The sequence below is a fragment of the Mastacembelus armatus genome, chromosome 4 (assembly GCF_900324485.2).
Source record: "Mastacembelus armatus chromosome 4, fMasArm1.2, whole genome shotgun sequence".
NCBI lineage: Eukaryota > Metazoa > Chordata > Actinopteri > Synbranchiformes > Mastacembelidae > Mastacembelus > Mastacembelus armatus.
The window spans coordinates 7,613,107-7,637,191 of NC_046636.1; the positions used below are offsets into that span (position 1 = coordinate 7,613,107).

General features: G+C 38.1%; 1 protein-coding gene across 3 annotated transcripts in view; it reads left to right on the forward strand.

The window, feature by feature from the left end:
* Positions 1 to 24,085, forward strand: part of rabgap1l (RAB GTPase activating protein 1-like) — an 88,336-nt gene that overhangs the window by 4,560 nt on the left and 59,691 nt on the right. Inside the window, exons 2-13 of one of the 3 annotated variants that reach the window (XM_026323036.1) lie at positions 133 to 362; positions 822 to 972; positions 2,014 to 2,218; positions 2,923 to 3,097; positions 3,848 to 4,005; positions 4,773 to 4,883; positions 6,501 to 6,567; positions 6,860 to 6,968; positions 9,580 to 9,746; positions 12,944 to 13,073; positions 16,484 to 16,577; positions 17,759 to 17,909. In XM_026323036.1, coding sequence (XP_026178821.1) covers positions 225 to 362; positions 822 to 972; positions 2,014 to 2,218; positions 2,923 to 3,097; positions 3,848 to 4,005; positions 4,773 to 4,883; positions 6,501 to 6,567; positions 6,860 to 6,968; positions 9,580 to 9,746; positions 12,944 to 13,073; positions 16,484 to 16,577; positions 17,759 to 17,909 — 1,656 coding nt within the window. In that variant the 5' untranslated portion in view covers positions 133 to 224. The remainder of the gene's footprint in view (positions 1 to 132; positions 363 to 821; positions 973 to 2,013; positions 2,219 to 2,922; positions 3,098 to 3,847; positions 4,006 to 4,772; positions 4,884 to 6,500; positions 6,568 to 6,859; positions 6,969 to 9,579; positions 9,747 to 12,943; positions 13,074 to 16,483; positions 16,578 to 17,758; positions 17,910 to 24,085) is intronic. The other 2 variants (XM_026323037.1, XM_026323038.1) reach the window with 2 other exon arrangements.

Genomic DNA, 24,085 nt, shown 5'->3' on the forward strand with positions numbered 1-24,085 from the left:
TAGCTTTGTTGACTTAAAGACGCCAGGGTGCTTAGATTAGTTGGCACCGAGTCACAGCCTAAATATATTTACTGAAATGCCAGAAAAAAACATCTGGACAATCTAATGTTGCTTCTTTTGTTGTGCATGCAGGCTGCCTGCCTACAGAGCTGGGTGGACAGGAGAGGGAAGGGGAGAGCTTTCACCGTGGTCTCCCCAGCCGACCCTGAGTAAACCAGCCAGCCATGGATGACAGCTCCTCACTGGGAAAAGTTAGCAGCTCTACTGAATCTGTGGCCACTGTCACCAGTGAGGAGTTTGTTCTGGTACAGTCCAGTGCAGCTGGGTCACCGCAGGGCTCTGAGGGCAAACCGAGACTCAAGGTCAGAACCACACATGGACCCACTCTTACACCTGAACTCAATTGTACAATATGTAAAATACATTCCCCCATAGTCCAACTGTGTACATTTAGCCCCCTCAAGGCTACTGGTCAAATTAGCTGCTGCAAAATGTTAAGCAGAGCAACTAAAACATTCCTTCTGTATCTAGTAATCTAGCTTTCCTGCAAACTTTGTCAAATGTGTCTCTGGCTGCAGCTGGAGCTAGCATGACTGATTCACCTTTATATGGCTTTGCTGTGCGATTATAACCAAGAACGCATATTGACAGCAAGTGAAAACAAGGTGACCAACCTTTTGCCAAAGTGTTGACACCACCCAGGAAGCTCCACTCTGTCAACATCTATGTTTAACTTCCCGTTCACCCAGCTGACCGCGTTTATCTTTTCTTTTCTGTCTTTGTCCCATGTTGTCTGTTTTGTCACGTCCTCTCTCCCTTAGATGTCTTGGAATGGGAGTGAGCAGCTGGAGAAGGCTATGGAGGAGGTGTTGGATGATGATGATGATGAGGTAAAGGTGGAGAAGAGCAGTGTGGAAAAGATGGAGAAACACAGGGACCTGGACAGCCAAGTCCTGCAACCCCGACTTCCAGGTGCACACTCTGGATCTTTGAGGCCCGTGTACCGTCAATGTTTCTATGTGTAGGCAATAACAGTCATAGTGCACTTAGTCTATACTGTATTTATTCTTTCCATTTCGCAAAATCTGTTTCAGCAGGATATCAGAGTCAAAAAGCAGCTAAAACTACTTGTGCTATACCATATCAGATTAGCTTGTTACTGAACTGTATGACAGTGGCTTATCGGCTTTCTATATCAGCAAGGACAGGTTGGTCAAGGCAGCTCAGCAAACATGCAGAAACAGCACAATCTTAGTGGTGGATATAATGTACCGTAAAGCATTAGCAAACATTAGCAAAATCAAGGTTACACATTTTTTTTCTGTAGCTTCTCATTCTTAAAACTGAACTCATTGTAAAGTACATGTTCAGCTCTTCTGATCAAGATCATCCTTTTTGGGTGACATGTCATACTGATGTGATACTGTATCAGGTGTCACAGAGAAAGGAAGGGCATGACTATTTTTCTCTTCCCATTCAGACAGTTGAGTTCTTTTTTTTTTTTTTTAAACAGTGACATTTGTAGCAGAGAAAACTGCAAAAAATCAAGGTATGTTCAAACAGAGCTGGATAATTATGGTGTAACAAGTATTGTGGGAGCAGATTAATGCAGGAAAGGAAAGTAGGTTAAGGACTTAAAATAGTTTTAGCTTGAGAATAATTCATTTTATATATATATATACCTTTGTTGGGTCAGTTTGGTCAAGCCCATAAAAATGCATGCAAATAGTCAAATTATATAGTGACTTACTTTTACTTTATTTTTCACACCTTTCATAGCACCCATGCTTGGTGCTGAGTGAACTAAAAGGAAATGGTTAGCACAGTGGAAATCCAGCTCCTCTCATTGTTCTCTTTCCTGTTTCCCCCAGTCTGAAAGTTCCAGGTCAAAGGTAATTTCAGAGAGGAACCCTTCCCCTGAACTGACCAAGATGGAGTCATACATGTGGCCGAAGGACACAATTCAACTTTTCAGAAAAGTTATAATATAGCAGACTTTCTGTTTGTTCACAGAAGCTTGCCAAGCACCATCCAGCCCCATTGTCCTGGAGGAGGACAGTGTCCAGTTTAACAAACTCTCCTACCTGGGCTGCACCTGGGTCAAAGCCCCTCGCAGTGAGGCAGAGGCACAGAGGGCCATGGCCACCCTGCGAGCTGAAAGTGCCATCCCCATCCCCATCACCCTACATGTCCCCTGTGGTCCAGATGGCTCTGTTAGGTCAGTAAAACAAATAAAACAGATAGTTTGTTTTCATTAGAGACAAACTGAAACCTGGATTAAATAAAATAGTAAACAGTGCTACTACTAAAACAGAGGTTTGTTGCACCACAGGTTGCAGGTGTCAGTACATACTGTACAACCTAGGAGATCAAGAATGAATTATGTACTTGGTCAAGGTACCTCATTGACGTCTATAAACCTGCAGATGAAAAAGATACTAGATTAGTTTAGAGAAACTTTTCGGGCCTTCTCGTTCATGAAAGAAAAACGGAACAAGAAATGTTCCATGTAGAGATACCAAGCAGGAAATGAGACATGGCTTTTTTAAAAAAATGATCTTGAAAAAACTGACATTTCTGTGCTGCTAGGTACGTACAAAAATGAATGCCTTTCTTTTTGATTGGCTCAAAATAATATATAATAATATATAGTGTTTGATACCAATTTACAACATTTTAAAGTTTAAAAATGTTAGGTCTTTCCTCTGGGCTCTCGGGCCACAGGTTTGTAAAGATAAGGTGATCTAGAAAATGGATAAAGCTTGTATTAATGTGAAAATTAATTATTGGCAATGAAAAAAAAAATACAGGGGATGTCTTTTTAAGATCTTTATTTAAAGATTATAAAATCTTTAATCTTCTGAGTGAAAGTCTGGACCAAAGCGTTAAGCATTCTCATTTAAAATAAATAACTCTTTTCAGGATTGTAGACCAGGCTACAGGTACAGAGATCGCCTCCTTTCCCATTTACAAAGTTTTGTTCTGTGCTCGTGGACGGGAGGGCTCTGTGGAAAGTGACTGTTTCTCCTTCACCGAGAGTTACCGAAGTTCTGAGGACTTCCAGATTCACGTCTTCTCCTGCCACATTAAAGAAGCTGTGAGTTAAATATATGTAATATATTTTACAAACTATGCTTGAATGCAGTTTTAACTTAACATTTAACAGTTGTTATCAATCTATAGTCTGCACTGTAGACTGGTATGACGCAGGAGAATGAGATAAGTAATGATGTTTCTGTTTTCCTTAACAGTGTTACATGCCCTGTTGCATAAACATTGCTTCTCTTACAGATGTAATTTAAAGCCACCATGATGGTTGGATTGTACAAAGACTATAGCATATTATGAACACATTACAGTATATGCCCACAGTGCATTTATTCTCAAGTGGCAGAATTTCTTAATTTGAGTACAGGCTTTACACTGCACTCTGATGCCCACAGTGCATATGTCTTTAAGAACAGGCAAGGACTTTTTAATCAATAGTATGTGCACTGAATACTGATGCATTATTGGTAAAGGCTTGCTACACTCCTATGTGTAATGTCAGTGGGAAACCAGCTGAGGGCACCATTGTCTTCTGTTGTCTTTTTTCAGTAATCTCCAGTGTGTTCTACACTACTCTTATCTTTATTGTTATCACCTTTTAATTTTCTTTTTTTTCCATTTCTCTTTGCCTATATTGAGTCTATTTGCTCATTTCCCTTTTCAACATGTTATTTAGTCTTTGTTCTAAAATGTGCTTCTGTTTTGTTCAGATTTTTTTTTTCTTCTTCTTTTTCTGTATGAAAATCTTCTTTTTTTTATTGTTTTTATTGTTTTTCTTCTCTTGTCCTCTTCCCTCCAGGTCAGTCGTATCCTGTACAGTTTTTCCACAGCGTTTCGTCGTTCCTCTCGGCCGTCTGACATCCGGGACACGGCGCTGTCCAGTCCACCCGACAGCGACCTCTACACCTTCACTGTCTCGCTGGAGATCAAAGAGGATGATGGGAAGGGCAACTACAGGTACTTGGTTTAGACACACACCCAATCACACTTAACTGGAATAAAATTTCTTGATCATAATGGCACTATTACTTTTTAAAGTTCATGATGTCATCACGTTTTTTAGATTATGTGCTTAATTTACTTGGGTGTAGGCATTTAACAGCCTTTTATGCAGCAAGCATTATGCTGCTATTTTGCAATAGGGTGGTGAGAGCATTATGATATATGTAAATTACCCACACATTTTTTTTTTCTTCAGTTTTGTGCTGTGGATATCACAGATATCTAAGATAGCTGGATAGGTTTTAATGTGCTGAGGCAATACCGTTTCATTGTTCATCTGTATAGAGCCTAAAGCTTATCAGCAGAGTAAGACAATTTCTCTATTTTCACAAGCCATAATATAGCAAGTATTTCAGAGATGAATTTTCATTTTATCTGTTATCTCCACTAAACTAAAATGACCCAGTAGCTGTTCTGAAAGCACAGCAGATGGCTATAATTTATAATACACCCAGGAGAAGACTTGAGGAAAGGCATTTTGTGTGTTGTTGTTGTTTTTGTTTTTTTGTTTTTTTCTATAACTGGTTTATGTAGGTACTAATCTTTTTTTTTTCCCCAAAGAAGATCTACAAAAGAACTGGTATTAATACAGAGAACAATAACATAAAACACTTAACTCACGTAAAAGAACATCTCCGTACAATATACAAAGGAAAATGGAATTACACCTAGGTCCCTGAAGTTCTATAGAAAATAATAAAGCCTTCTCTTTCTCTCCACAGTCCAGTGCCTAAGGACAGAGATAAGTTCTACTTCAAGCTGCGGCAGAGCGTGCAGAAGAAGGTTGTGGTTTCAGTTCAGCAGATGTGCAACAAGGAGCTGGGCATCGAGCGGTGAGGATTACTGGAAAACTGATTCATGTCAAGGTCCTAGTAACCCTCCATTACCAGTACCAGTCTATGGTACAGTGTATCACCGCAGGTGCATTTATTCCTCACTGCATCTTCTTCCTGTCCCTTTTGCATTTTGGAGTTGTTTTCTGTATAAGATTGAAGTAAACATATTATAGTTATTATATATATGTAATTTTTTTTTTTTTTTGAAGAGGAAAGATATTTGTATTACTAGCTGCCATTGGTGCTGTACGACCAGAGTTTAGAATCTGTCTTTGGACAAATGAACTGAAGTGAAGGAGGTAATGAAGTAGAGCTCAAAAACAAGCTGCTGCTGAATATGCTGAGCATGAGCACAGCATACAAAATCTATAGCTGTGGAAGAAACTTCATTATGGTAAATTATTCAATGACTTTCCAGATGAAAGCTCCAGACTGAATGATATGGCCTGCTTTCACATGGACAGTGTATGAAGTCAGTGGTCAAAATAATGCAAAAAAAAATAAAGCACACAAGGATCAAGACACCCAAAAAAGAAACCAGTACCGAATTAGAGCAAAGAAATACTTGTATCCTTAAATCACTTTTGACTGCATACCGGCTGCCTCATCTTTATGTGTTTACATGCTCGAGCAGCATGGAAGCACTCAGAAACTAGGTCAACGTCATCACTCCCCATTTCTCTTCTCACCCTTTACCTCCTATTGCTATCAGAGGGTGACAAACACCTGCCCTCTCCTTTTTCCCTCTATTTTTAGTGCTAATCCTTTCTCAGGTCTTTAGCCCCTACTGGGCAACACACAATTTTATTAATAATCATTTTTGTAACAGCCTCACTTTAATGGCTTTTTCTTTTGAAATGTTGTAAGGTTTTACATTTTGCTCTGCGTGAACGCAGCACATTTTGTTCTGCTTTGTAAAGTTATTCTGGGTTATTGCTGCGTTAACTGTGTTCCATGTATTCTTATGTAATTTCTGAAACTGACTCTTATGATGCCTACTTGATTGCATCTCCACTCTAAACCTGAAGGAATGTTACTGTACCAAGCAGTTACTGTTGGATTATAGTGAAGTAGAAACAACATGCTGCTTCAGCATAGATTGGATGGAGGTTCTGCAATCCAGGAATGTGATGATAAGACTTGAGACAGATTGTTAGACTGTCAGACTTTTGAAAACTTTTTTTTCTCTTGGATTTAACTCCATGTGCCTGTGCTGCCCTTTTCTGTTTGAAGGGAATGTTTCAAAGGGTTTGTCCTCATGTTCTCAAGGCTGTTGAAGCGCAACAGTCTGTGGCTGGAGAGCTGGTTGTTTTATCTGCCTGAAGGGACATCGACAGGTTATCGAGATCATTTTAAATTTAGCCAAAGCAATCAATTTGTGACTTTGACCAATGGTTAATCCTTGCCCTAACTGTTTACTGCATGTCTGTGCCCAAAGCCTGAAATGCCCAGAAGATTAAAATGCATCAACATTATCATATTTATAAGTGTACTTGAATCTTTTCCACACTGAGGTTTCCTTTCCATCCCAACTAATTTGACTCAATGTGGGTGAATGCAGCCTGTAACTCTGCAATGAAATTACTGATTGTACCTTTTGTGTCTTCCCTCCAGGTGTTTTGGGATGCTGCTCAGTCCAGGACAGAAAGTCTGCAACAGTGACATGCATCTACTGGACATGGTGAGCAGAATCCAACTTAACTTGTTTTTATTGATGAGATAAAATGGTTTGTGGAACACTATAGAGAAAAGGTAGTGCTGATTTATGGAAACACCTACCACTGTATTTAGCCTTTTTAATCGGCTAGATAACTGAACAAATATATTTGAAGTGAAATATACCTGGTACACTAAGTACTATTCATGAAGTTTACTGTTATGTTTTGATGTGTTCATGTTCAAGTCTGTTGCATTTTGCAGTATAGAACAAACATTATTACAAGAGTTTAAGCCATGGATTAATATGTACACAGGAGTCAATGGGAAAGAGCTCTGATGGGAAAGCCTATGTTATCACTGGGACATGGAATCCTAACATGGCAGCCTTCCAGCTGCTGAATGAAGAGACACCCAAAGGTAAGGGTGAGTTTTTGGCCCTTCACATATAATGTCATACATTTTACACTAGTCTCTAGTAGTAGCAGTGATTGAAACAGCTTTTACACATTTCTTTTTTACATTTGTGTCTTACTATTCAAAGCACATTTTTGAATTTGCTGTTTTTATAAGATATAATTAAGGACGACAATTTAAATTTTCCCATTTACTTATTCTTGTTTTCTGAGTTACTGTGCAGTGACTTATGTTACATTTTGAATCTGTGTTAAGTGGAACCCACCATTGCCTGTTTATTGGGTTTTTCACAGACATATGCAGTAGGAATTATTTGCATATACTTTTGTTGCAAATGTGTCAAGGGACTGCACAAAGCTCAAGGTTACATCTGGAAATTGTGCAGGGCTTACTTTGGAGCTTAGATGTGATAATTACTTTCTTTCAATCTCTTACGTAACATAATGTATAGTCTTGTGCACAGTTTTGCACTTGTCTAAGCTTGGAAAGCTTTCACACATGGTGTGTGAAGTCTGAACACATTCCATCAGGCACGAGAGCCAACAGAGCTGGGGACACTTTCTCATTTGAGAAATAGAGTTAAAAGCAGCATTATGAGGCAATTAGCCTTATTGAGTTCAATTTGTAGTTTGCTTGCATAATCTTTTAACTATGCAGGTGTTTGAGCATAATGCAGTTTTTTTTTTTCAACCCTTTGTTTTGATGAAACTCTTCTTAATACCATTTGTTATAGACAATGATGGAAGTGAGCACAGGGCTTTTTTTAATTGTTTATTACATTTATATGACATGTAGACACACTGCACTACTGGGTTAAAAACTTTGAGGGCTTCAAATATTGCAGGCTGCAGGTTTATTCTGTTGCACACACAAATAATAATACTATAATAATGTAATGATAATATAGTCGTGTGATTTAATACTAAATGTAATTATTAAGTAAGAAAAATGGGATGGGTTCATAAATTTTGGTCACTTGATTTTCTGAATACTGCGATGGACTGGGGACCTGTCCAGGGTGTACCCCTGCCTTTTGTCGGAAGAGAACTGGGCTAGGCTCCAGCAGATCCCAGTGACCCTAAATAGGAATAAGCAGGTATAGATAATGGATGGATTTTCTAAATATTAACATCTACAACCTGAATTGAACAAGATTATAACATGAAATTTAGCACATACAGTAAAATATATAAACACATTGTGTTTTATCTATATTTGAGAAATAAAAATCAGCATGTACCTAAGAAGAGACCAATTTTTACATGCGTTCAGACTGGATCCTATAGAGTGTGTACAGGCAGAGAGCTTACCTTATCAAATCCATTTCACTAACAAATTAGACAACTTTCACAGTAAGTCAGCCCACATCCTTACTAGTAAAGAGAAGTCAGAGATCCTCTGAATTGTTGTTACACATTATCTTTTTGTACATTTTTAAAAAAAAATACAAATAGCATTGACAAGCTTGATTTGAAGCAAATTTGTTTGCTTTTTAGTGTAATTTGGAACTGGGGATTTTCAAAGTGTTTTTTCAAACCAGTTTACTTCCCTCTGGAAGTACTGGTCAGAGCCAAAATTACTGTTGAGTAATTTCCTGCTGAGCACGTAATTAGTTAATGGTGCAACAGTCATTTAGTTGTTCAGGCTCTGGTAATTATCTGATAAGAATTGCTGCAAAACGACATTGTGTTTTAATGTGATTTATAGTCTGTGATGCTTCACCAAATATTAGTGTGAAGAGACTGGCAGTTTATTGCTAACTGAAACTACAGTACAAACAAGTTTTTCCCGGAGGTATTTGCCTCAACTAGCAGTTTGTGTTCAACATTATCGTAATTATAAATTATATTCAGATCTTGATGCTTATTTTATGTTCTTCCACAAGTTGATTAAAATAATTAAACCTCATCGCTATAAAATAACCTCCCTAACCTGTTAGTCTTTCTTCCATTTGTTTATTTCTTCTTTTGTAATTACATTGTCCCAGTATCGGAAGTGATTTATTAGTTTGAGTTTGCGTATTAGTTCAAAGCTCAAAGGTTTTGATAGTTAAAACAAAATCCCTGCTATACTATGAAACAGTTCATTAAGCTTCAGAGCTCATCTGGCAAATTCAATTTTTGTACCTAACAGATAAATTGATAGACTCCAGTTGTGAAGCCATATACATAAATGCCATGTCCTTATCCACTAGGGGGTGTGGCATCCCCACAGGATACATCCCAGTAGAAGCCAGATCAGATGAACAGCAAAATCTCTTCATCTTATGCTTGCATTTATGGATTTCTAAATTCATAAAGTTGTTGTGAGTAAAACACTGCCAATATAAATATATTTTGGGTTTCTGCCAAAGAGGTTGATGCCAACTTACTGTTTACCAGTTTTTGGCTCGTGGACAGTTCATGATCTGGTCACCCTTTGAATGCTCTGAAAACAGCATTGAACATTAAGCTTTTTTTTTCATTGGTAGCACAAATTGTAAATGCCCCTTTTCAGCAGTGTAGAAAGAAGTGTGTCTCACTGACTTTTCTGTTTTATATGGATATATTCATATTATACTAAAAGATAAGCAAATATTAACTCCAAAATATCCTTGCCTTTTCTCCCTGGTCTGGTCCAGATAAACAGGTCTACATGACAGTGGCAGTGGACCTGGTAGTCACTGAAGTGGTGGAGCCGGTTCGCTTCCTGCTGGAAACTCTTGTCAGGGTCTATCCATCAAATGAACGCTTCTGGTACTTCAGCCGTAAGACCTTCAGTGAGAACTTCTACCTCAAACTCAGACAGGTATAGGTATTGCAACCATTACACCATTATCATACTACATATAATGTACCTATATTTCTTTGTTTAAATGTCTGTTTAAACCACAGTTGGACTGACAGTTTTATGTTTTTTAACCTGGTAGATTTCTTGTCAGTTTTTTAATTTGTGCTTGGTCTGTGTTAATTGCTGGATCCAGTCTCTGGCAGACTATTGGCATTAAAAGGGTTTCACATTTTTAGTTATTGGTTGCTGTGTTTCTGTTTGGTTGTTTGGTTCTCTAGGAATACTAAGGGACTGTCAAGGTTTATATGACCCACAATGAAAATATGTTGAGATATTATACATATCTGTATATTTTATTGGTTTGTAAATATTCCGTTTTGTTTTAATCTAGTTTGACTATTTTTAACAGTTTTGGCAATGATTTGTTATTATTTATAATGATTTAATATATATATTATTATTCATGTCAAAAAGAATATAGTGGAGCCGATGCCATAATGATTGTTGCTAATACCCAGCCACTCACTCTAGGATTCTTATTATTTGTATAAATAAATGTCAAATGTAATGAAGTAAATACATGAACTGAAAGAAAATGTGTACTCATCTTATGCAGAGTGATGTCAGTGATGTCTGTCTTTAGTTTGATCTTACAAGATGTTTCAAGGCAAGTTCATTGAAATCACATATGTCTCAGAGGACTTTACTGCCCACAACAGCATAATTTCCTAACCCAGCACAAATGCTTAATGAACACCAGGGAAAAAGAGATCAAGTGCATGGGCAGCTTGGAGGATGTGCGGTTATGGAGAAGGAGGTCAGAGCTTGCAGTTTGGAGGTGCATTTATGTGTCGGTGACCAGTCAAATTGTGTGCCCCAGAGAACTAACACATTTGTTTCTTTTAAGAGATAAAGATACAGCTTGTACTGAAAGATACAAATGCCTCATTTGCTGACTTCCATTTTTCTCATCCCATCTGTGCATCTCCCAATTTTGCCTCCATTTTTAGTCTCCCGTCCCTTTTTCAGGCTAGTGCACTGATGTTCAATATGTTATCCTCTCACCCCAAATTTCTTTGTACTGTAAAATATAGCAAGACAGGTTTTTGGACAGGTTAACAATTCAGTTAACAATTAACTGTATCCTTCCTCTAACCTGTAGCAAACGTCACACAACCTGCAATATTTTTCCCTTTTGAATTTTCTGGTCAAATTGTGCTCAGAGTGAAGAATGCTCAAGGACATCCTGACTGAGCAGTTGCTGAAGGTGCTTGAAAAGATACAGTTAAGCCGTAAGCGTCTTGTCCTTTGTTAAAAAGCAGATCTCCTTTAGTGGGCCGTAGGGAGCTGGCAACGCAGTGGAGTATGGGGAAGCTTTGGATTGTAGGGAGTTAATAAGAGACTCTGTCTCATTATTGGCGTGTGGGTAATTAACAGCGGCGGTCTGACTCGTCCGCCTGATTGCCTCTCTAGTTATCGCTTCAGTAAATGGAAGAGTGTTGGACTGGTGCTGTGGTTAAGAGCTAATTAAAAGATAATATTGTGTGGAGGCTTTTGTGAAAGATGGAAATCAGAGGTGATACACACACAAATATATCACCCTATTGTATTATTTTGCCAAAAATTGTCATTAGCTGGCTGAAGTACCAGGGAATGATTATCTGTGCCAACTACTCAGAATGTTTTCTTGGTCTTCTTTACTGGAAAGTGTATTCAGTGTGTTTACTTTACTGCGAAACAAACCTGCCATTGCTGTGGGCTAGCTCATCAGTGTCAAGTCCAAGTTCATTTCAAGACTGAGTCCTGTCAGGTACAAGTCAGGAGCAGACTGAGAAAAGGTTGAGACAAGAGAAGATGGGGACTGGAGAAATGGAATCTACTGTACAGTATATGTCTTTCTAAAAGGAGAAAGATTATTAAAGATCACCATGCATATAAATTTAACCTATGAGGTATCCTTCAGCATTTACTAAATCAATACAAACCTTGAGCTTTACATGCATGTTTTTACAAGTGAACTAGAAAACAAGGAACAAGCTATCAATTACCAGTTTTTATGCTTTTAATGAAAACAACTAAAAGCTTGTGGCACTGTTCAGAAGTTAATGGGATCAACTGCAGATAGTGCGACCAATGATGTGTGAAAGAAATGCCACATTTAAGATGATAGTAGCTGCTTTGTAAGAGAAGAGAAAAACATTTTGAGATGTTGACCCATTAACTGTTAATGAAGTCCTGTAATGTTAAGATAAAGTAGAGAGTGCTTTTTTTCTCTATATTTCATACATCATCATGCAATTTTTGTTAATTCTTACTTCTTTGTTTTTTTTTCACATTATAATACCATGGTAAATGATACTGTGTTGATATACTCAACGAACTTGGGCCCAAAACTCTCATAGGGTTAACAATTCATTGGCAGAGGCCATAGCAAGGCAAAGTGTTAACTCAGCCTCCTTGTATTTTCTCTAAATATAGGCCAGGCTTGATATTCTCTCTCAATTTGTGTTCTCATCACTGACTTGAGTTAGTCATTAGACACCATGCGAGTGGGCAGATCAATGCAGTCCATTGATCCATTCTACTAGGTAGAGGAGAGTGGGAGCGGCACTAGAGTAATGGAATAGACCAGAAATAAACAGTAGCTTATGACATCCAAGGTCATGGCTGCTGGTGACTTTGCTCCCTTGTGTGTTTGTTTTTTTTTTTGTTTTTTTTTTTTGTTTATTGTGATTTAAGGAAGTGTTAAAATTGTATTAAACATTTTTTTCACTCCAGCCTTCATATTAAATTTGTTTCATTGATCACTGATGCATGTCTTACATTTCCCGGCCGAAACAAAACAATATGGCTATCCCATTTACAGTACTAGATCTCTCTACTATCAAATGCAAGTCCAGTGTCCTATTCTTTGGGTTTACTGACCCGAGTGAAATATCTGTTGGGTTTTCTTGATTTGTGACTCTAACAATAAATGGTAACTTATTAATTTATTTTTACATTAATGGTTTTAATCATTTCAGTGCATGTCTTTGAAAAGACGACATTGTAGGTCATGTTTTGGATTTGTCACCAATGCTAGTTTGCTAATATGATATAGTAGCATCTGTAATTATTGTTTTTTTCAAGATTGATATCTTCTAGTGTATTGACTTCATTTACTTATTTAAATTTAAAAAAAATCTAATTGTGTACATGTGCGTGTGTGTATGTAGCAGGCACCAGAGAGGGTCGGTCAGAGCGATGTTATGTATGAGGTGGTGAGTCTTCAGAGGGAGGCAGAGAGAAGCAATGAAGAAAGTGGACGACTGTCCTCGCCCACTGAGGAAGAGGAGGGTGATGAAGGTATTGACATCTCATCAAATTTTTTTTTTTTTCTTTCTTTAATTGCTTGGTTTCTACTCCTTCTACTGTTGCTGAAGTTAATGATAATATTTACTATACCATATTATGTAATCACTGATATGCAGTACTGTTACATATGCAGCTGTATATTCAACGTGAAGCAGAGGTTTATCAGTGCACACCATCTGTGTATTTTTGTCATGCTGTTTGGGAAAAAGATGTGTTGTATTCTCTTTAATATAATTTCATATACAACATTGTAAAAATATATGCTCAAGCCACAATTTTTGGTTTCAATCAGAGCTTTGGAACTCTTTAAAACAAATAATTAACCTGTAAACATTTTAACAGCATACAAACAAGCCCACAGTCTTCTGGTGTAGCAATCAAACCACTGCAGTGGAAAATTGACCCCATCCCACATGAATATGAATGTTCAAAAAAATGTAACCCCAGGAAAAAATTATTCCTTTTTCAAAAAGAAATAAAAGCTTTTTTTAAAAGTGTGACTACAAATTCTAACACTAGAGGTTCAGCTTCATTTTATTGTTGCCTTTCTTACTTTCTTTGCCAACAGTCTACTTATTTCACCTTGAAGCGCTAAAATGTATTAAGGGAGTGGGAGGCAAAAATCATCTATATGTCTAGCTGCGGACTCACCAAAGTCACGAGTCAGCTGTCAAGGCCAGAGCTGACTGCTTTCAACTGGCACTGTGGAAGCCATTCAGCAGGCTTTTTCTATAGCACCTTTCTCTATAAGTCCTCCTCCAGAGCTAACAGCTGGAGGTGCTTAGGGCTCTGGATCTGGAGGTTGGCCTCACTGTGTATAGAAGTTAATACACTCCCAGTGAAGATGCCACCACTGTGAGCACAGACAATGTTGTTTTTTCCTTTTCATTTTGGAAGCTGTGGAGGGTCATGTACTGGTTAACACTGTCGCCTCACATCAAGAAGTCTCTGGGTTCTAACCTCCCTGCCAGCTGGGGCCATTTTGTGTGGAGCTTGCATGAGTTTCCTCTGGGTACTCAGGTTTCCTGCACGGTACAAAGGATATAAATTGGCCATAGGTGTAAGTGAGTGTGAATTGTTGTCTGTCTTTGTGTGTCAGCCCTGTGATAGACTGACGATCCATCTAGTGTATATCCTGCCTCTCGCTCACTGTCAGCTGGGATGAGCTCCAGCTCCCCTGTGACTCTCAAGGATAAGCAGGTATAGCTGATGGATGGATGGAAGCTGTGGATGTGGATAATGGGCCTGAAACTGTAGATTCTCTTCTTTTTCTATGCTTTTCCTGCCTTTGTGGTGGTTGCTTATTGTGTTTTTGTTACTTTTCTTGTACCCACATGCAAGCATATACACAGATTCTGTATGTTCCCACTTTGTATATATTTGCACAGACTTCTCATACTCAAGCATGCCACATATTCAGACACTCTCTGCTCTATTATTTACATCTATAACCATCCTGCATAGGCGTCACACAGTGAGATAAGAAGACCTTGACTGACTCAGTGCACTGCTCTCAGATATTGATTGAAACCATACTAAGGACATATACAAATTAAATGATATAAATAAACGTACTTTAAAATATTACAGTTACTTTGAAGGAAGGTGCATGAAGGAACCTCTTCATGGTGCTAGTAAGGAATTTCTACTTCCTTTAATGTAGATGAAACCAATCCACTAGGGGCTTCAACATCAGAAAGATCCTGTTTGAAAATAATCCTATAGTGAATGCACAGGAGCTTTTCAGATTAAAGGGTAAAGGTAATGACCCTCGTCTTGCTGTTTCATTCATTACCTGGTAAGTTGGCACTGGAGTTGGACTCATGCTTCCTCACCACGTGGCCTCGGCTGATCTGAAGACCGAGGCAGTGTCTTTGTGCTGGGTCTGAACCATTTGAAAGGGCTCATCAAGCATTTATAAAGACCTGAAGAGCTCCTGCTGAAGCTGGAAGAATGCATAGTGGCTGCATGTTCTAGAGGAAAAATGTCTTTACTCATTAATTAATGTCAAAGCTTTATTAAAGGCTTCACTTGGAGTGAGTGATGCCTTTTAAAACTTTTGAGGGCTGTTGCTGCTCAGTTTTATGATTGAAATATCAATGAAGCTTAATGCCATACCTGGAGAGGTTCATTGCTGTCATTATGCTTTTATATCAGTTGTGAAATGTCAGTTTCTTTCTCACTGGAAATAATAAGTACTTTAAATTTTAAAGTCTAAATTTAACTTGATACAACCTGAAGATACCCAAGAGGAAAGGTTGTATTTCACAAAGCCTTGTAAACCTGAGGTAACACCTGGATTTTTACATGTAGGCCATAAGGTGTCATGATGTAACTTAAAGTAATTTAACATTTTTTTTTTTTTTTTTTTTTTTTTTAGGACAAAATGAAACGCTTTTGTAGTAAGTCTTATGAATATTCTCAGTCATCGATCATGTGCTGAAAAGAGTGTGGCTAAACTGGACTGGCAATATCATATGTTTTGTAGTTTTTTAATCTTGTAGTGTTACGTTTTGCTCATTAGTGTGCCAATAATCATATATATTGTTTGAGAAACTGATTTTCTTTGTCCATTCGTCATTATTTGCACTTTTTCCTTGAGTAAATTAACATTTTCATAAAGATGTAGAGGTGTCCATTCATTTTGTAGATATTTCTGTTTGACTTTATTTTTTCTGTTTGTAACGCATATATACTGTACCCACAAATGTTGCTACAGCTGTATTTCAAACTACACATTATCAGTAAACGTGACAGACATAGTGTAAAGCTATGTGTGTTTGTTCCAGTTGGTGGTTGCTATGTGGGGATCAGTTCATTTCTAGAGCATCAGAGCAGGCCAGACAGTCAATTAGTGCTTCTGCAAAAAAAAACAAAAAAAAAAACAAGTGGTTTGCTGTGCTGATTGCCTCTTCTGTCTCACAAACCAATAGACAGAGGAATAGCAGTAATGGAAGATGTAGGCACTGTGAAGGCACTTCTGCCTCCATTTGACTGAGTTGCAGCAATATTAACAGGTTTTAAAATGGGCAATAGAGTTCAGAGTTCCCTGACATGTATTTGTAATTAGTTGATGTGTGTGTGTATACTTATATATAGCTGCCACTTCACTCATAAAGTCCTTCACGAGGTTAAAATGCACTGGATGCCAGTCAGCAGAACTAGTGAAATGTCACATGATAAAACATCTTTAAGCAAAAACTGTTTTGCCCTATTGTCTTTGAATGCTGGATAACATTTAAACATGAAGAAAACACATTAAGGTTTAGACACTGTTAAAGGCCTTGCCAACAAGGTGCTAGTACTATTCTATGATTTGGACAAATGTTATAGATATCACGAATTAACCATTTTGGCTCTGAATGTCTGATAATATCTGGCTATGTTTGTGTTTCCGGCAGATAGTGATAGTGAGATCTCAAGTGGGACTGGTGACGTTTCCAAAGACTGTCCTGAAAAAATCCTGGAGTCTTGGGGGGGAATCCTCACCAGATGGTAAGGTTTCAAAAGAGACAGAAGTTCACAGAAGTATACAATTTAACAAAAAATTGTGCAAATGAATTTTAGCTCTTTAGATAATTCCTCTTTTGCATATTGTAAGTATTCTGTCGTGACACACTTATGCTGAAAAGTAACTCTGGCCCAACCTCATACAGATTACAATTTACAGTACAGGGCCTGGGTCTTCTCCATTAATGCAATTTGTTATCCCAATTTTTAATGAAAATCAGTTACCTTCAGATACATCTATTAATTTATTTGCTCCAACACCTGCTGCCTTTATTGTAACACTCTATGGCTTTACATCACTCATCGACAGTGAATATACAGCTGTAGGTACAGACACTGGCATAAAAGATGTTTCTGGCTTTTCATTTGATTTCAGAAACTGTTTTCTTGCTGTTGCATCAGCACAATGAAGTGAAGTAGTTTATCAGGGACTTTCGTTCATATGGCCTCAGTAAATGCATTATGATGAGACTTCAAGCATCATTAAAAAGAGCTGACAGTGTGTTTTCAAAAGCAGGATATTTCTCTGTGGGCAAACTAACAGCAGGGCAGGACTACAATATTGTACTTTGTTTTGCAGTTTAATACTGTGCTCAAGACCGTACTGAACATGGTATTTAAATATTTATTTAATACGTCATTAGTACTGTGGTTTATACTGTGATTTAAGTACATTTGACCCAAGGAGCTCCATTTATACAGTAAATGTGTGTACAACTATGAATATTTAACAGTGTTCAGTCAGCCGTTCCCATGTGTTTGCAAAAAAACATATTAGTGCTAACCTCTAGTTCTATTATAGTTAATAACTACTTATAAAATTGTGCAACATGAATACTGAAATGTGAGAGGGATTGGTTTCAGCTTTGCCACAGCCCAAATCTCACTGTTGCACCCAAAGGACTTAATAAAAAAAAAAAAAAAAAACTATTACACTGGCCTAAAAGGAGAAAACCTCTGTTCAGCACCTTTATCACCTGTTTTGTAATTCATTTAATCAAAATATGTAAGAATTAGCGGATTTTATCTTGGAGGTTGATAATTTCCCAAAATCTGTAGAGCAGTATTATCACTTCTGCTTAGATGCACTTCGAATTAATATGGTCTGCAGTGGTTGAATAGGATTAAGTGAGATTATAAAATAATGGATTGTGTCTGTGTGCCAGGCATGGGAACCTGTCCACTCGTCCGAAGGGTTTGTCCTCGTTGGTTCACAGTGGCATTCCTGAGGCACTCAGAGCTGAAGTCTGGCAGCTGCTGGCTGGTTGCCACGACAACCGTGACCTGCTTGAGCATTACCGCATCCTCATCACCAAGGTAAACACACACACACACACACACACACACACACACACACACACACACACAGACCAGAGAGGGACAACCACTTACATTAACCTGCACTTAGATTTACGGTATCTGATACAATTTTTCGAATACAAACTCCTGACAGATTGTGCTTTGTTTATTCTTCCAGTATTCTCACTTGTTTGCTTACGGACATAACCTATGATTGTTTTGGCGTACACACTATTGCTGTGTTCACACATAACCTGTTTGGTCAGTCGTGTTTAAAGTGGTGAAAATACTTTCATATGAACAGAAGCGCACTAAACTCTGGTGCACCAAAACTGGCTGAAGAAGTGGATTTAGATCTGATGCTGACTGTTGCTATACAATTAGTAGTTTGTTTAACTTAGATTTGATCCCTTGCTCTAATCTTTATTTAGTTATGTTTACTGGCATTTTACAAACTAACCAAGACCTGCATAAGAACTGATGGTAATTCATCTGACTGGACAGTTTGGACTTTTTTCAGTGTGTTGTGAACCCATGTGGGGAAATCAATTTTTAGTGACAGCAAGTCACTTTTGTACTTTACCTTAAAGTGTTTATTGATGTGCTCTTTGGCACAAAAATAAAAATAACACTACATGAGAGACAAACCATACAAATAAGGTATTAAAGTGCCTTACGACAAAACTACAGTTCTCCTTTTTCCTATTCTTCTCCAGAACCAAGTCAGGCAACTTTAGAGCGAAGTAACTGGAAATATGACATAATGTCTGTATAAATCTATGAAGAGTAGTTTTTTTTTTTTTTTTTTTTTTTTTTCATTTTGCTTTGTCAATTCTCTACAGTAAAATTAAAACCTCCAGATGTGATCAAGCAGTTGACCAAAGCCTTTGACCCATCACTGGATTCCTAGTAAGAAATTTGTAAACCTGTACATAGAGTGACAAAGCCCGACCAGACAGTAGCAGCAGCAGCAGTAGGAGGTGATATAAACACTCAAAGCAGGCAGAGAGCCTTGCTTTTATGGATAATACAATAGTGTTTCTTTTTACCACACAGAGATGGATGAAACTACCTACCTTGATCAATAAGTAGAGCGAGAGGGTGGTAAATGGAAAGAAGAAAAATGGAGAGACGGAAGAATGCATGCCCATAAATATGAGGTTGTAGTCATTGAGGGGAGAATTGGAGAAAGGGAATGTGTGTAAACTTCAAGAGGGCTGACAGATTTCTCTCTTTCTTTAGTCACATATTTTTAGTGTCTTTCACCTGCTGTGTAAATTTCTGTCTTCCTCAATCTTTCCATTTCTCTCACCATTGTTATCTCCTAAAATGTGGTTGTTTTTCTTTTGGTCTTTTTGTCATTTGTCTACCTTGCTTCCGTTGTCCCTTTTGGTTCTGTTTCTTTCTTTCTTCCTTGTCCCATATCTTTTGCCTCACACTTTTTTTAGCCTAACGTGCAATATTTCTTCATTGCTTACCTGCACTCTTCCTTTTTTTTCTTTTGAGCCATGTTCTTCTGTATCTCTCTTGTTATATAAGACCAAGCGTCTGTAGTTCAGTTCATTTATTCTCATTCCACTGGCTGGGCCATGCCCACATCCTCTGTCTTGCAGGAGTAGTGATGGTATTGATAGGCGGGTGGCCGCGCTATTAATAGCTGAATGGAACTGAGGGAAGATGGAGAAGGGAGGGGAAGAAGGAAGAGAGGCAAATGACAGCAATGGCAAGGGGGATGTGGAGCTGTTGCCTGGGCTCAGTGACAACATTTTAATGCTGATTGCATTCTAAGTAATTGGACTATCACCCTTATGGAAGGGGTATCAATGTTGTAATTTACTCAAATCAGCTCTGTGTATCTCCCATGGTTCTGGACAGGTATTGTGTTGGATACTCACTGCCTCTGTGTTAATAACTTTCAGCTGACAGGTATTAAACCACGTGTAGTTTGTAGTACTAAACCTAGAGTAAGCAAAATATCCAACAATTATTAGTTTGATTTCATGGTGCACTAACTTTTAGAAGAAATATAAGGTACAGTATGGAGGTTCTGTACCCAAAAAGGTGACAGGTGTTTCTTTCAGCAATTCCTAGTAATGTTTGTGTTATGTTTGTGCCTCTATAGATTATGTTCAAGCAAGTGCTTTAAATGTTTTTTGTTTGCTTTCAGTATAAGTCCTGTTTGTTTACTATTTAAAACATGATTCAGATCATGGCTCATTTTCTGTTGCACCACATCAGCAATTTGACATTACATATGAAAATTCTCCTGAGCGGTTTGTTACTTGTGTGGGGAGACCACTGGTTTAGACTAACTTACAGTATCTAGCATTTAGTAGCATATTATAGATTAATTGTGTCATGCTGAGTGTTGTACTGCTCTCATTCACAGTCATCACACAAAAACACACTCTGTCACACACATGATGGCCTTAGGGCAGCTGACAAATTCACAAATAACTTTGCTCAGCTGGTGCAGCACTGTGTTTGGGGCTGGGGTTGGGGGGTTGCTAGTGACATTTAGGCAACCTTTCTGCGTCCCTAGAGCTGAACAAGCTCAAGGTGTGCTGCCACGCTTGAACCCACAGCTTAAAAAAAAACCCAGCCAGCTATTTCCAGGCCCACCTTTCCAAAGACCAATCTCATTCACAGCACAGCCAGTGAATTAAGAGAGGTCAGGATCTCTCTGCAGGTACAACGGCTGTAATCAGCAGCTGGAACAACGTTTTCACCGCGGCAGGCCTTAAGGAGCCTTATACTGTACGAAAGTGAAGGTCTTCCAAGGAGATTGTTATGGATGTTGAATTTTTTTCTTTTTAGCTAGTTGTCAGTCCTTTTATCCTTCCCTTTTCCCTATGGCTAGAACTCAAATGATTTGTACTATCTATTAATATTAGATATCATTTAAATCACCTACATCATTTGTATTTGCTTTCTGGACCCAACTCCATGTGTTTTTTGGTGGAATTCCCACTCAAGACTTAAACAAACACAGTTCTATACGATTTATTCATAAAGCATAAAATGCAGTCTAAGAAGAAATTAGACCAGGACTCTGAGGTGCTTTACACCTTATTGAGTCTATTTTAGGCCAGGCACCAGCTTAGCAATGACATTTAATGTTAGTGTACAATCAAAGTTAGCATCAGCCATGCAGCTAGGCTGGAATAATACTACACCCACGCCTGATAGCTCACATACAGATACATGGAGTACAATGTACATAAGATAGGCTGCCATGGTAACTGTTAGGGTCTATGGGCTTCTCTGTTCTTGAAATGGTCTCCATGACAAATCTGTATTTCCTTTTGCCTTTGTCGCTTAATATTCTGCCTTACTTCATTAAGTATGTGGATAGTATGATAATTGGAACCTAGGTAGGCAGCCATCTGCTTAGGAATACACAGTCTTAAATTTCACCTATTACCTTTTCAACCTTCTGGCAAACTCTACACATAACATTGTACAGTATATGTACACATGCAGCCAGCCTGAATTTCAAATACGACCAGAACAGAAGTAAGATGGCATCTGATGACATGGAGAGGTGTATGGACTAAATGCAGTCCAGTACATATTGGTATTTGTAGGGGCTGTTCTTTAAGGTAGATAAACTAGAGAGTACTTGTTTCTCCTATTTAGAACCACTGTCTGATTTGATGACACCACACAAAACATTTTTTAATACGACATCAAAATATTTTTAATATGGTTTCATTTTCCTCGTGATGAGAATACTTTTTGTTCTGATAAGGTTTAAAATGTCACTTATTTGCTGCAATTCGATGAACTGCACGTGAACTGTTTGTGTGTACTGACATGTATAATGCTGTTGAAGGAGAAACCTTTGAGAATTTTGATGTCTTTGTTCTAGACTTGTGGACTTCTGTAATCCTTCGAAACCCATTGATGTAGTGGAAAAACATGCAGTGCGATCAAAGCTAAAACCAATGTTATTTTTATTAGGTTTTCAAACACTTTTGCTGAAAATACCACATACCTGAATGCATAGATCCTAATTATGTACATTCATAAACATAACTCTGGCTGAGCTGTACGCCCTACGCATAGTTTGATGTCCCCCATCATTCATGAAGGGGAAAGATTCCTTGAGGTTCTAAAGTCTTTTCAGTCATGCTCCTCTCACAAAGACATGCACATACTCCCATTCGCCCTTCCTGCTTCATAGAATCTGCAGGAACTGGCTTTACTGCATGGCCACAATGGAGCGAGGCAACACCATTTCCATTCTCCTCTCTGTTCAATATAGGTCTATTCACAGCACCTCTCCCTTCCTATGTCTTTATAATGCAGTCCTTTCTAGCTACCATTCAGAAGTCCACAGCAGGCTCCCAGTTGGCATCATAAAACAATATTCTTTCTTTTTTCCACAGCTTCAGAAAAATCTATATCTGAAAAAGAAAAACCAATACAAATCTGATCTGTCATTTCATTTTGATTGATCTTAAATCAACTTGAACAATAACTTTTGTATTTATAGCATTCACAAGCATGTGCAGTATGTGTAAAATATGTAGTTGAGACAATGTAGTCATTAATACCTTTTGTAGGGTTTTTATTCAATCTAGAGTTTCTTGTGTAGATGGAAATGAACATGGAATGCTGAAGCTGCTGTAAAACAGTTTTATAAATGAGGATTTTTAAACTGTGATTGTACTGCTTGTACAGTAGCGAGTGCATCCAATATGTGTGTATTAGCATAGCCTCCTGGTGTTGCTGACACTGATATGACAGCTTGGATTAAGGAAATCAGGCCTACTGGGTCTTTTCTGGTCACAGCATTTTGTATCTCAGTCCTCATGCTGACTGGAGTCTCACAGCTAGAGTAATGCTCTGCTTCATCCTCAGTGCAGAATTGATTCGAGATTAGTCTAAAGCATAGATGTAATGTCGCTTAATTGAAGTTTAGGCAAGAAGGTATATAATTATATACTTTTAGTATATTCAGTAACATAATACTGCAAATCCCTGAACAGGCTGTAGTGGCACATAGATAACACCAGACAATAGGCCATTAAAAGAGGAAACCGCTTATGTTTTCTATAAGGAAATTATTGTGTACTCTATGTGTTAGTAGTGTTAAAATGCAACCTTAACGTGCATTTTATATAATGACATTTCTTCAGCAGGGATCTTCTTGTCATACTTGTTTTTCTCTGTACTTTCACATATGAATATCTTGGCCTGGATGGTTAGGCAGATGTTTATCACCATGTGGTGTGAGAGGAAATGAAGATGATTGATGATGATTTCAGTAGACAGCCTGTCTTTGACCTTTAGATCCTCTTTACCATTTAACTGCATCAATGCCAGTTTATGCAATATACACTGTTATAGTGTGCTGGAAATGAAGATGGTAGTGAGATTTTTCTGTCAAGTTTAACATAAATTGTCATGTCATGTAAAATGGGATAATAATAGTTGTTACTTGGTTTTCTATGTGATGAGAGCCAGGTCCTATCTTTATATTTGACATTTTCCATTTCCTACTATGTCTGTCTTTATCTAAATGTTTGTATCCAGGCAGTGAACTGGCACTAATCTGGCCACTAACCACCTATCTCTTTAAATCCCAGCCCCCAGACTCATGAACAAGAGGGTTATCAGTGGAGCTACAGTACAGAAGCTACCAAATTTGCATTGTAGTCTTAAAGCAGATTACTGACCAGAACAGATGCAGCCGGTGGGTTTGCAAGAACACAGCTTAACTTATATGCTTTCAAAACACTAGAACAACTGGTAAGCAGGAAAGATCTGCAGGTGTAGTCACACTTTTTTGTCATTGCACTGTAGTCTAGGTACATAAGCACATAATGCGGTGGGCTGATAAATGTCTTACATCAAGACCTGACCAGGGCCAGGAGCATTTCTTTCATTTCAAAGAAAACTGGACCACTGATTAGTATATTGGCTGTCCTGTGGGCAACTTTCAACACCATTATTGACTATGCCTGTACATGGCCACCACGTTCTGTAATATTCTTTCAACAAACATTGGGTCAGCAGTATTGACATAACGGCATCTGGACACATATTTATACAGACAGATGTCACACTAACATTTTGTTTTCTCTTTGTGTCTGAGGTTTGTTTCACTTTTGATTGTGCTGCTTGTTTCAGAAAGATACTACATACTGACCCTGTCTTGGTCAAATGTCCTGGAATGAAATTGGGAA